The 14533-nt window shown below is 38.9% G+C and overlaps 1 protein-coding gene across 1 annotated transcript in view; it reads right to left on the bottom strand.

Moving 5' to 3' along the window:
• The window catches only part of LOC126456994 (protein O-glucosyltransferase 2-like), a 93472-nt gene that overhangs the window by 43717 nt on the left and 35222 nt on the right, over positions 1-14533 (bottom strand). Inside the window, exon 2 of the mRNA XM_050092958.1 lies at positions 9220-9425. Coding sequence (XP_049948915.1) covers positions 9220-9425 — 206 coding nt within the window. The remainder of the gene's footprint in view (positions 1-9219; positions 9426-14533) is intronic.

Raw genomic sequence — 14533 nt, 5'->3', positions numbered from 1 at the left:
GACAATGTTGACTGGAATACTCTCTTTCAAATTCTAAAGGTGGCAGGAGTAAAATACAGGGAACGAAAGGCTATTTACAATTTGTACAGAAACCAGATGGCAGTTATAAGAGTCGAGGGACATGAAAGGAAAGCAGTGGTTGGGAAGGGAGTGAGACAGGGTTGTAGCCTTTCCCCAATGTTATTCAATCTGTATATTGAGCAAGCAGTAAAGGAAACAAAAGAAAAATTCGGAGTAGGTATTAAGATCCATGGAGAAGAAATAAAAACTTTGAGGTTCACCGATGACATTGTAATTCTGTCAGAGACAGCAAAGGACTTGGAAGAGCAGTTGAGCGGAATGGACAGTGTCTTGAAAGGAGGGTATAAGATTAACATCAACAAAAGCAAAACAAGGATAATGGAATGTAGTCGAATTAAGTCGGGTGATGCTGAGGGAATTAGATTAGGAAATGAGACACTTAAAGTAGAAAATGAGTTTTGCTATTTGGGGAGCAAAATAACTGATGATGGTCGAAGTAGAGAGGATATAAAATGTAGACTGGCAATGGCAAGGAAAGCATTTCTGAAGAAGAGAAATTTGTTAACATCGAGTATAGATTTAAGTGTCAGGAAGTCGTTTCTGAAAGTATTTGTATGGAGTGTAGCCATGTATGGAAGTGAAACATGGACGATAAATAGTTTGGACATGAAGAGAATAGAAACTTTCAAAATGTGGTGCTACAGACAAATGCTGAAGATTAGATGGGTAGATCACATAACTAATGAGGAGGTATTGAATAGAATTGGGGAGAAGAGGAGTTTGTGGCACAACTTGACAAGAAGAAGGGACCGGTTGGTAGGACATGTTCTGAGGCATCAGGGAATCACAAATTTAGCATTGGAGGGCAGCGTGGAGGGTAAAAATTGTAGAGGGAGACTAAGAGATGAATACACTAAGCAGATTCAGAAGGATTTAGGTTGCAGTAAGTACTGGGAGATGAAGAGGCTTGCACAGGATAGAGTAGCATGGAGAGCAGCATCAAACCAGTCTCAGGACTGAAGACCACAACAACAACAATCATTCATGGCGTTATTCATAATATCCAAGTAACAGGTTTTATTTGTTACATTTCATACATATGCCAAAATTTCTATTTTGCTTTGACAGATCAGTCTGCCGCTGTGGTTGCCCCGGTTGCTGCCCGCAGTGGGGCTGAGCCCTCACCTGTGGTTGATTGGGAGGTCGTTCCAAGGCGTGGCAGGCAGCGAAAGATGTCCCTGGAGGCTGATCAGAAAGCCTCCCCGGTGTGTCTGACAAACAGGTTTCAGGTGCTGTCTCTCGCTGAGCCAGATGCAGCAGCCTGCACTGTTTCAGAGGATGATTCTCAGCCTTCAAGGTCCGGGCAATCGCAGAGGGTGGGCTTATTGGTAGTTGGGAGCTCCAATGTCGGGCGCGTAATGGGGCCCCTTAGGGATATGGCGGCTAAGGAGGGGAAGAAATCCAGTGTGCACTCCGTGTGCATTCCGGGTGGAGTCATTCCTGATGTGGAAAGGGTCCTTCCAGATGCCATGAAGAGCACAGGGTGCAACAAACTGCAGGTGGTGGCACATGTCGGCATTAATGATGTGTATCGCTTCGGATTTTTTTTTTTTATTTATTTATTTATTGTTCCGTGGGACCACATTTAGGAGAAGTCTCCATGGTCATGGAACGAGTCAATACATGAAATTATAACACGATTGTAGAAACAGATAAAATGAAATATAAGAAACATATTCAGGCGACAAGTCGTTAGTTTAAATAAAGAAAATCAAGAATGTAACACTGGAATTTGCTTAATTTTTTATCTCTTCCAGGAGCTCCTCGACAGAATAGAAGGAGTGAGCCATGAGGAAACTCTTCAGTTTAGACTTAAAAGTGTTTGGGCTACTGCTAAGATTTTTGAGTTCTTGTGGTAGCTTATTGAAAATGGATGCAGCAGAATACTGCACTCCTTTCTGCACAAGAGTCAAGGAAGTGCATTCCACATGCAGATTTGATTTCTGCCTAGTATTAACTGAGTGAAAGCTGCTAACTCTTGGGAATAAGCTAATATTGCTTACAACAAACGACATTAAAGAAAATACATACTGTGAGGGCAATGTCAAAATTCCCAGACTATTGAATAGGGGTCGACAAGAGGTTTTCGAACTTACACCATACATAGCTCGAACAGCCCGTTTTTGAGCCGAAAATACCCTTTTTGAATCAGAAGAATTACCCCAAAAAATAATACCATATGACATAAGCGTATGGAAATATGCGAAGTATACTGCTTTTCGTGTTGAAATGTCACTTATTTCAGATACTGTTCTAATGGTAAATAAAGCGGCACTTAGTTTCTGAACAAGATCCTGAACATGGGCTTTCCACAACAGCTTACTATCTATCCGTACGCCTAGGAACTTGAACTGTTCCGTCTCGCTTATAACATGCCCATTCTGTCTGATTAAAATGTCAGTTCTTGTTGAATTGTGGGTTAAAAACTGTAAAAACTGAGTCTTGCTGTGATTTAGCATCAAATTATTTTCCACAAGCCATGAACTTATATCATGAACTACATTATTTGATAATGTTTCAATATTACACACAAGATCCTTCACTACCAAGGTGGTGTCATCAGCAAACAGAAATATTTTTGAATCACCTGCAATACTAGAAGGCATATCATTTACATAAATAAGGAACAGCAGTGGCCCCAGCACCGATCCTTGGGGAACGCCCCATTTAACAGTGCCCCATTGGGACTGAACATCATTACCACTCTCAATATTGCGGAGGATTACCTTCTGCTTTCTGTTCTTAAAGTAGGAGGCGAACCAATTGTAAGCTACTCCCCTTACTCCATAATGTTCCAACTTCTGCAGTAATATTTTGTGGTCAACACAGTCAAAAGCCTTCGTTAAATCAAAGAAAACACCTAACGTTCGCAACCTTTTATTTAATCCGTCCAAAACCTCACAGAGGAAAGAGACTATAGCATTTTCAGTTGTTAAGCCATTTCTAAAACCAAACTGTACATTTGACAGCAAATTATGTGAATTTAAATGCTGAAGTAACCTTGTATATACAACCCTCTCGATAACTTTAGCAAACACCGATGGCATAGAAATAGGTCTATAATTGTCAACATTATCCCTGTCTCCCTTTTTATAAAGTGGCTTCACTACCGAGTACTTTAATCGGTCAGGAAACCGACCACTCCTAAAGGAAAAGTTACAGATATAGCTAAGTACTGAGCTAACATACGTGGAACAATACTTCAGTATTCTGCTAGATACCCTGTCATATCCATGAGAGTTCTTGGTCTTTAGTGATATAATTATTAACTCAATCTCCCTCTTGTCAGTATCATGGAGGAGCATTTCAGGTAACAGTCTCGGAACACTTTTTTCTAAGAGCGCTATATGATTCCCTGTTGGGACTAGGTTTCTATTTAGTTCACCTGCTATATTCAGAAAGTGATTATTAAGTACTGTACATATATGCGACTTATCAGTAACACGGACATCCCCACTACGCACTGATTCTATATTCTCGACCTGTCTCTGCAGACCAGACACTTCCTTTACGACTGACCATATGGTTTTAATTTTATCCTGAGACTTAGCCATTCTATCCGCATACCACATACTTTTTGCCTTCCTAATAACTTTTTTAAGCACCTTACAATACTGTTTGTAATGGGCTGCTGCATTTAGATTTTGACTGTTTCTAACGTTTTGATATAATTGCCACTTTGTTCTACAAGATATTCTTATCCCTTTAGTCAGCCAGATCTGAGGAAACTCTCTCTGGATTCCAGCGGCTATCTGATTTGGTGAAGGCTGCCAATCTTGCTTACAAGATGAAGGCAGTGCTCACCATCTGCAGCATCGTTGACAGAACCGACTGTGGATCTTTGGTGCAGAGCCAGGTGGAGGGTCTGAATCAGAGGCTCAGACGGTTTTGCGACCATGTTGGCTGCAGATTCCTTGACTTGCGCCATAGGGTAGTGGGGTTTTGGGTTCCGCTGAATAGGTCAGGAGTTCACTACACTCAGCTGGCGGCTACACAGGTAGCGGAGGCTGTGTGGCGTAGACTGGGCGCTTTTTTTTGGTTAGAAGGCCTCGGGAAAGTACGGGGTGGGCTGCAATCTCAAAGGGTGAATGGCAAATACAGGACGTGCTTGGATCAAGGAACAGTCAGAATTGTAGTTGTAAATTGTTGTAGTTGTGCTGGGAAAGTCCCTGAGCTTCAAGCGCTAATAGAAAGCACAGAAGCTGAAATTGTTATAGGCTAAAGCCAGAAAGCTGGCTAAAGCCTGAATTAAGTTCTGCTGAAATTTTTACAAAGTCTCAGACAGTGTTCAGGAAAAATAGATTAGGCAGAATTGGTGGTGGAGTGTTTGTGTCTGTCAGTAGTGGTTTATCTTGTAGTGAAGTCGAAGTAGATACTCCATGCGAATTGGTATGGGTGGAGGTTATACTTAACAGCCGAACTAAGTTAATAATTGGCTCCTTCTACCGACCCCCAGACTCCGATGATATAGTTGCTGAACAGTTCAGAGAAAATTTGAGTCTCATAACAAATAAATACCCCACTCATACGGTTATAGTTGGTGGGGACTTCAACCTTCCTTCGATATGTTGGCAAAAATACTTGTTCAAAACCGGTGGTAGGCAGAAAACATCTTCCGAGAGGGTCCTAAATGCTTTCTCCGAAAATTATTTCAAGCAGTTAGTCCACGAACCAACGCGAATTGTAAATGGTTGTGAAAACACACTTGACCTCTTAGCCACAAACAATCCAGAGCTAATAGAGAGCATCACGACTGATACAGGGATTAGTGATCACAAGGTCATTATAGCTAGGCTCAATACCGTTTCTTCCAAATCCACCAGAAACAAATGCAAAATAATTTTATTTAAAAAAGTGGATAAAGTGTCACTAGAAGCCTTCCTAAGAGACAATCTCCATTCCTTCTGAACTGACTATGAAAATGTAGACGAGATGTGGCTCAAATTCAAAGATATAGTAGCAACAGCAATTGAGAGATTCATACCTCATAAATTGGTAAGAGATGGAACTGATCCCCCATGGTACACAAAACAGGTCAGAATGCTGTTGCAGAGGCAACGGAAAAAGCATGCGAAGTTCAGAAGAACGCGAAATCCCGAAGATTGGCTAAAATTTACAGACGCGCGAAATTTGGCACGGACTTCAATGTGAGATGCCTTTAATAGGTTCCACAACAAAACATTGTCTCGAAATTTGGTAGAAAATCTGAAGAAATTCTTGTCGTATGTAAAGTACACAAGCGGCAAGACGCAGTCAATACCTTCGCTGCGCAGTGCTGATGATACTGTTACCGACGACTGTGCCGCTAAAGCGGAGTTATTGAACGCAGTTTTCCGAAATTCCTTCACCAGGGAAGACGAATGGAATATTCCAGAATTTGAAACACAAACAGCTGCTAGCATGAGTTTCTTAGAAGTAGATACCTTAGGGGTTGCGAAGCAACTCAAATCGCTTGATACGGGCAAGTCTTCAGGTCCAGATTGTATACTGATTAGGTTCCTTTCAGAGTACGCTGATACAATAGCTCCCTACTTAGCAATCATATACAACCACTCACTCACCGATAGATTTGTACCTGCAGATTGGAAAATTGCGCAGGTCGCACCAGTGTTTAAGAAGGGTAGTAGGAATAATCCATCGAACTACAGACCTATATCATTGACGTCGGTTTGCAGTAGGGTTTTGGAGCATATACTGTATTCAAACATTATGAATCACCTCGAAGGGAAAGATCAATTGATACGTAATCAGCATGGTTTCAGAAAACATCGTTCTTGTGCAACACAGCTGGCTCTTTATTCGCACGAAGTAATGGCCGCTATCGATAGGGGCTCTCAAGTTGATTCCGTATTTCTAGATTTCCGGAAAGCTTTTGACACCGTTCCTCACAAGCAACTTCTAATCAAGCTGTGGGCCTATGGAGTATTGTCTCAGTTTTGCAACTGGATTTGTGATTTCCTGTCAGGAAGGTCGCAGTTCGTAGTAATAGATGGCAAATCATAAAACTGAAGTGATATCAGATGTTCCCCAGGGAAGCGTCCTGGGACCTCTGCTGATACTGATCTATACAAATGACCTGGGTGACAATCTGAGCAGTTCTCTTAGGTTGTTCGCAGATGATGCTGTAATTTACTGTCTAGCAAGGGCATCTGTAGACCAGTATCAGTTGCAAAGCGATTTAGAAAAAGATTGCTGTATGGTGCGGCAGGTGGCAGTTGACGCTAAATAACGAAAAGTGTGAGGTGATCCACATGAGTTCGAAAAGAAATCCGTTGGAATTTGATTACTCGATAAATAGTACAATTCTCAAGGCTGTCAATTCAACTAAGTACCTGGGTGTAAAAATTACGAACAAATTCAGCTGGAAAGACCACATAGATAATATTGTGGGGAAGGCGAGCCAAAGGTTGCATTTCATTGGCAGGACACTTAAAAGATGCAACAAGTCCACTAAAGAGACAGCTTACACTACACTCGTTCGTCCTCTGTTAGAATATTGCTGTGCGGTGTGGGATCCTTACCAGGTGGGATTGACGGGGGACATCGAAAGGGTGCAAAAAAGGGCAGCTCGTTTTGTATTATCACGTAATAGGGGAGAGAGTGTGGCAGATATGATACGCGAGTTGGGATGGAAGTCATTAAAGCAAAGACGTTTTTCGTCGTGGCGAGATCTATTTACGAAATTTCAGTCACCAACTTTCTCTTCCGAATGCGAAAATATTTTGTTGAGCCCAACCTACATAGGTAGGAATGGACATCAAAATAAAATAAGAGAAATCAGAGCTCGAACAGAAAGGTTTAGGTGTTCGTTTTTCCCGCGCGCTGTTTGGGAGTGGAATGGTAGGGAGATAGTATGCTTGTGGTTTGATGAACCCTCTGCCAAGCACTTAAATGTGCATTGCAGAGTAATCATGTAGATGTAGATGTAGATGTAGAAGTATATTGTCCCAATATATACCATAACTCTTACCTCATTGAGGACAAGTTATCATCCACATTCCAATTAACAAGATAATTATAATCTCAGTACCAGTAATCTCTACCTTGTGGATGATATAAAATACAAATGATTATGAAGCATCAACACATCAAACCCATAGAACTCTATCATTGGGTACGAATGTCTGAAATTACTGCATTCTTTTCTAATTACCATATAATGAAATCATGTAATGCAATGTTACTTATTTTCATCTGTTAGCCAAAATACCTGCTATTATGATATTGCAGCGCTGTGTTGTTAAGAATGATGCAATGTTCCTTCAGACATGCGTGGATGCATAAATACAGCCACTGGTCCAAACGTCGATACCAGCCAGTGACTAGCAATTAAAATGTCCTCCCCTTTACAGCAATTACATAATGTGTGTACAAGTACAGGTTGTGATGCAGGAACTATGATGTGTGGTAGTCTGGATATGGGCATGAGTTGTGCACAGATAGCTGAAGCAGTTAAAGTGGAAAATTCAGGTTCAAGTCCCAGTCCAGCATGAATTTGCATTGTCATCTTTCCCTTATACAGCTGACAGTTGTTTGTATGTACTGAAAGTCACTAATTTTCAAATTAATTAAGACAATTTGTGGAATTATGCAATGAAAAGCATGACAACAGATCATCAAAATCTGCTTTCTATATAAAAGACAGAACTACCATAAACACTAATAAAATTGTCTATTCAAGTATATATCAAAAACATGACTGGAAAGCTGTGCTTAATTTCATCTTCATATAATTAAGAAAACTATGAAATGCGTTGTTGATTCTGCTTATTTGATGTAAAGTTCTGTGATAACAGTGTTTTATGGCTGAACAGTATGTCTGAAACTGATCAGAATATTTGAAACAATTTTGTAATCACGTCAAATTAACTTGATGTCATACTTTTTAATTGTAATATCTAAAAATGGTGTTGCTAACAAGTGAGTAATTGTTGAAAAGCCTGTATAACAGAGATAGTTGGCTCACTAGAGAGCACTGTTGATCAGAGGTTTTTGACGGATCGCTTGTGCCACTTTGTGCAATAAAAATGCAATGAAAAGTGTAAGGTTGTATCTTTTACTTAATCCATATAACATGCTTCAGCATGGACTTTAGATCCGAATCCTGTTCTTGAGAAGAATTCTAGGACAATGAGCAGACGACAAGATAAATACCTGAATTACATCACCCTTATGAACTGGTCACATTTTATAATTTTTAAAACTACATGGTCAAAAACAAAAATACATTTTGTTCAGAAAAAGAAGATGTAGTGTCCCACCCTGCAGCTCTCAGTCCTGTGCTGCAAGTCCAGACAGTCACAATCTACATTGGCACAGAACTGCCAGTCTTCTATATAGGCTTTGCACTTGACTCAAAACCTGCAGAAATTTCTTGGAATAAGAGTGTATTAATCTGGTTTGTTTATTGGACAAAGTGTTTAACTCAGATGCTTTCTTTACTTAGTTATATTCAAATAATCTTCTCACAAACATCACATAACCAAACAATGTTTTCACGAAGTGTGGTAAGGCAAGTGATTCGCTGTTCAGTATCAGACACAATTGATCAACAGATGACAAAAAACTAAAAATAACAACATAAAGTGCAGACGCAAACATTAATAGGACTTATTTAATAATTTCTAAAATAATTATAGTTTGTACAAAATCAAATGGTTTTAGTGTTTCCCTTGTTAGGAGCTAAAGTCAGTGCATGAGGACAAAAAATTACAAACATGTCACAGAAGAGAAAAATGTTACCATAACTTTGAGTCCTGGTGGACAAATTTTTTTTACCAAACGATGGCTACATCACAAATTGTTCTTCCCTTATGCTACTCAGCTTCCTGCATTTTTCCCTGCACAACAGTTGTACTTTAGCTTCTGACAGAGGATGCTGTAATGAAAACTTCAGATATGTCTTTTGTAGGTATTTTATGATACTTATGGACCTTACCACTATTCTTGCTTTATAAAGTAGACTAGAAAACACTAAATCTCTCTCTCTCTCTCTCTCTCTCTGCCCATTATTTGTGAAGTTATATGAATGAGTTTTTGTCTCTAATATCAGAATAATAATGAAACAGGCGAGATATACTAATCATTACAGTGATGCTAAGACAGTGTAAGAAGAAATAAAAAAGTTGATCTAAATACCTTTGAATGTGTATGGTGATGATGCAACATTTCTGCCTTTGTATTTTACACTTATTTTCAAATTTAAGCAAGTATGATACAGTTTGTATCTCACAATGTAGCTCCCATCTTTCCTATCAAGTATATTAACCCAAACCCGACAATATTTGAATTCTGAATCTCCAGTTATATCAACTGAGAAAACATCTCCTTGGGAAGACTGAAACCTAATAACAAAGAAGGCTACCAATAATCATAATAGTAATGAGACACTCTGTAGCAAGAATGGTAACACTGACACCTAAAACTGTGGCAACAAAACACTATGGTAGTAGCACAAGAAATATCATGACATATTGTTTATTTTCACTTTATGTAACAGTTAATGATATATACAAATTAATTTCAGAAGTATCTAAAAGAAACCATACGACTGTCCTATGACATTATATAAACATCAAAAGTTTTCCAAAACACACTTACAAAAAGAAACACACACACACACACACACACACACACACACACAATAATACACGAGCATGTGCGCACACTTATGGTTTTCGGCATATGGCACGTGCAGTGTAACTAAACTAATTGCAGGATACCAATGACTTTCTTCCTGCAAAATGCTGATCATCATACTCTTATTATTTTTGTGTTGCAGTATTATTGAAGTATGCATTACACAAAAGTCATAGCTGTAGAAATTCCTCTGTAGACCACTTATATAGATCAGAAGATTTAAATGACCAACAAATTCTCAGTTCAGACACGGCACTTTAAGCTCCTACAACACTAATTGTATGAAAATACATATTTCCTTTTTTTAATTAATATTAATGCATTTAAAAATGTAAAATGTTTTCCTTACCTTTATGAGACAAAATTCCAATACTGCTGATGGGCACATTTACAAGTATACAAAATTATTCTGAACAGTTAGGGCCCTTTCTCATATAGGAAAGAGGACCTTCAGGACCTGAAACTTCAGTATTGCAGATAGACATATTTATAAGTAGAAAAAAAATGTTCATACCTTCCAGAGCTGCTAGTTCCTTTGCAGATAGACATATTTATAAGGAGAAAAAAAATGTTCATTCCAGAGCTGCTGGTTCCTTTGAACTGAGCGACTTGGCCGACTTCCACGAATTTATCCTTCTTCTCCTTTTGAGGAAGGAACTAACAATTCTAGGAAGTATGAACTAGAGATGGATCACTCGCGAACTAATGGATCCAAAGGAATGGTTCACTAAGATGAATGGAAGGAGCGAGGAAAGAATTCTAAGGAACAATCTTTCAATGTTCACTTCGGTCACAGCTTTCTACTTATAGTTTCCGGGAACGGGAAACGGTTGGTCTCATTCCCGCAACAGTATGTTGGCCGGTCTTGTTCCTGTCTGTCTTGGTCTCGGTCACGGCTTTCTACTTATAATTCCTGGGAATGGGAAATGGTTGGTCTCGTTCCCACAATGGCATGTCGGCCGGTCTCATTCCAGCCTTGGTCGCATCCCTGTCTGTCTCAGTCTCAGTCTCGCTTGGCCGGACTCGTCCTTCTCTGCATGGTCACTCATCGCAGTTTCACTGCCAACTGTTCATAGTTAGATCAGTATCGAGTTGTCGTTCATTTCGTTCGCTTCACATGCCCATTCCAGATCTGTTTCAAACCTTTTTTGGGACTTCTGGTTCTTTTCGTTTTCTATTCAGCATCCACAACTGGTAATTAAAATGTATTTTATAATTATATAAATTACATAAAAATTACATGATATGTAATACAGTCATCTTTTCAGGTAACAAAATGGTATATCAGCTTACTTCACTATTTCGATAAACAGCAGAAGAAATACTTGTAAAAAAGGCAACATATTATTGTTATTACACATTACACACAAGGGGCCATTTTCCGTCTTTTTTTTTAATCCAAGGTAAAAGGGCATGTTCATTGTTATGGAACCAAATGAAGCCCATGCTCCATAATTGAGTATCTGGTGTCATATTTTGTAAAGAGAATATGATAACTTCTACAATATTATTTCAGTGGTACAGTGTGGTGCACGATAAATCGGCCCAGAGTACCAGACTGCTCACTGTCGCCCACCTATCGTCCTCTATTGTTTCGAAGTTGTTGTTTGCATTAGCTTATTTGTTATTTCTTCACTGTCTAATTATTACATGTTTATCAATTTTGCTCATAGCGGTCAACAAGTCATGCGTAATTGTGAGCAGTCTGTACTTGTGGCCAATTTTTCGCGCGCCACCTTATATTATTTCACTGCGTTCGGCCACATAATGCTACAGTTGACTAAATGAGAGGTTTTGCAGAATCATGAAAATTACAAGTGTGTAAGAATTCTGTTATGAATAAAAGCTCTGTACTCCAGGCGGTGTGTGTGGGGGGGAGGGGGGGGGGGGTGGCAAGTACCCCCTCTTGGCACCTTTCATTTTCAGTCACCTATCCTACTAATTTTCAATTTCTCATAAGAACCATATACCAAGCACAAATTTGAACAGTGAATGAGGACAAATGAACAGTTCCCAAAAAAGAGTGATCACCAGTGAACTAGTTCCCAGGGATGAACGAGTTCGCCCATCTCTAAGTATGAACAGTTTTTTCTACCTATAAATATGTGTATTAGCAGTGGTGAGATTTTGGCTTGTGGAGGTAAGAAATGGCCAGCTTTAATTTTTACAGTTTTCTTGCTTGAATTTTCCTTTTCATATAAAGTAATATTGTTATACTTAGCACATCTTTAATGATTTACTACCAAGTTTCATATAACATAAAAAGTAAGAATTATAACCCATCACTTCTTTATCATTTTCATACTGCAACTGATGAAGTTCATATCTCTTCTGCTGAAACCTCATTAATTTCTGCATTACTTAATGCCAAGGAGTACATCAGTTCGTTTGTTGGTTAGTTTCATGTTCCAGGATCATTTGTACAATAAATTAAAATGATGTGGAACAAGTCATTTTACATTCTGATCACAAATTAATTTGTAAATATGGCTACATGCTGAACATTAATAAGCTCTTTTTTTAAATATATAGATGTGAGTTAGTAATTCCTACCCATCACCTTTAAAACATTACAATAATAGAAATTCTTCTACAGAATAAGAGGTGTTACCAAGGAGAAATTTATTCAGTTTGTTTTCAAATTTTATTTTGCTTTCAGACAAACATGACATTTCAATGGGTAAGGAATGAATGTCATTTTTTTCTGGTAATGTAACTATGTATCTTATTGGTCCTTTGGAACTAAGAGGATTATTTACAAGAAACTTCGTGAGGAAATAGATATACCATGAACCAGCAATCAAAGTGTCTGCAAGATAATCATAATCATGAGTGAGCACCACATACTACTTTGGCAGCACAGTTTTGAGCAATGAAGACTTTCTTTCTTAAAGATAAGTTACCCCAGAATATATTCCATATGATGTTGAATGAAAATATGACAAATTTTCAACTTTCTGATCGGTCTCTCTCCAATTTTTCTAAGTGCTCCCTGCAGTTGACTATCACCATTCAGTGGTTCCTACTCCATGCACAGCCACTGTCCATCGATGTGGTTGAAGGTCTGAAGATGATTATATGGTAATCGAAACCAGTCACCTTTTTATAAACATGCCTTGTGATCTAGACTGTTTTATAATTAATTTCAAATTATTATTTAATACTTGTAAAATTTGTTGAGTGAACATGGAAATGGCATTTTCAGTTGAGCAACTCTCCTAAAATCTGAGCTGTATTTACTGAGATGTTATTGTTACTCAGATGGGATACTATTCCATAACACATCACTTTCTCAAAAATTTTGGAAAATTACATTAGTAGCCTTATTATACAGGGGTTTAACAATGGCATATTTCAATCTCTCTGGAGAAATGTTTGAGCGAGTGATGCAGCAGTACATGCTTCAGATAAGACAAGGCTTATTATATGGGAATGAATATTTATCACTCTGTTGGAAACACCATAAAGCCTACTGAGCTTTTATTTTTGAGAGAATATATAACTTTCTTAATTTCAGAAGGAGAAGTTGGTGATACATTCATATGACTGAATTTCATGAGATTTGCTTTTTCAAAATACTACAGTGATTTTTCTCTTGAACTATTTGTTTCCATATTTTTTTCCATGTTTAAGAAATGATTATTGAACACATTTGCTACAGCTTGTCGGAAGGACTAAGTGTTAACTGTCTGAGCTAATTACATTTTCATGTTTGAACAAATCAGCCAAAATACAGGGTCTTTCCCAAAAGTTCCCTGAATGAATTTTTGTTAACCACTTATTCAATATCAGTTTACAATCTTTTCAGAACTTTTCAAAGTATTCTCCCCTTGCTTTGATGCACCACTGCCAACACTTCACCCATTCACTGAAGGCACCCTGGAAGTCGTCAACGGGAATCTCCTTCGGTGTGGTCATCAAAGCTGCTTTTTCTGCTTCCAGCTTCCCATGGCGAGTTCCCCTAAGTGTTCTTCTGATTCTTAGAAGCAAAAAGAAGTCCACTGGTGCCAGATCAGCATTTTACCATGGTTAGGGAAGCATTGCCACATCAATTTTGGCCAGCAACTCAGTGACAATGAGTGCAGTGTGGCTTGACATGTTGCCATGGTGTACAATCCAATTGTTGCAAATTTCTTTTCGAGTGCATTGAACCCTGTTGCGCAACCATTTGAGCACTTGACAATAAAAGTCCTTGTTGATTGTTTGTCCTTGTAGCATGAATTTACTGTGAACTACACCTTTTCTGCCAAACAACACTATGAGCATTGCTTTCATCTGCAATTTTCTGATCCTTGCTTTTTTTGGGTGAGAAGACACCTTGGTGTGCCACTCGCTGCTCTGATGTTTTGTTTTGAGATCATACTCACAAATCCATGTCTAGTCCTCTGTGATCATTCTGTCCCAAAATTACAGATCCATTTCATAGTTCTCATGCAATTTCTGGCACTTCAACAGAAGCTGATCCTTCATCTCACTCATCAGGGCTTTTGCCACCATTTTGATGCAGGCTTTCCTCACTTGAAGATCCCCAGTTAAAATGTGGTGAACGATTGTTTTGGGTGTTCCACACTCCTCTGCAATCATCTGAACACTTAATTGTCAGGCCTTGTCCACAACTTGATGCACTTTTGGCACCGAGTCATCCATTTGTGATGACAAAGGGCAGGCTTTCTGAAGCATTTCGAGTGTCTCCTGCCCCATTTTTACCCAATTCCATAGAGAACATGATTGCATAGTGCTGCTATAAAAACTGGTCCATTTTTTGCTCAACAGGGGTGCAGTAGACACCTCTGCATGGAGTGTGACCCTGCCA

This window comes from Schistocerca serialis, chromosome 2 (assembly GCF_023864345.2).
Source record: "Schistocerca serialis cubense isolate TAMUIC-IGC-003099 chromosome 2, iqSchSeri2.2, whole genome shotgun sequence".
NCBI classification, from domain to species: Eukaryota; Metazoa; Arthropoda; class Insecta; order Orthoptera; family Acrididae; genus Schistocerca; species Schistocerca serialis.
Note: the sequence above shows the minus strand (reverse complement) of the source record. Positions and strands in the feature narration are given on the sequence as shown.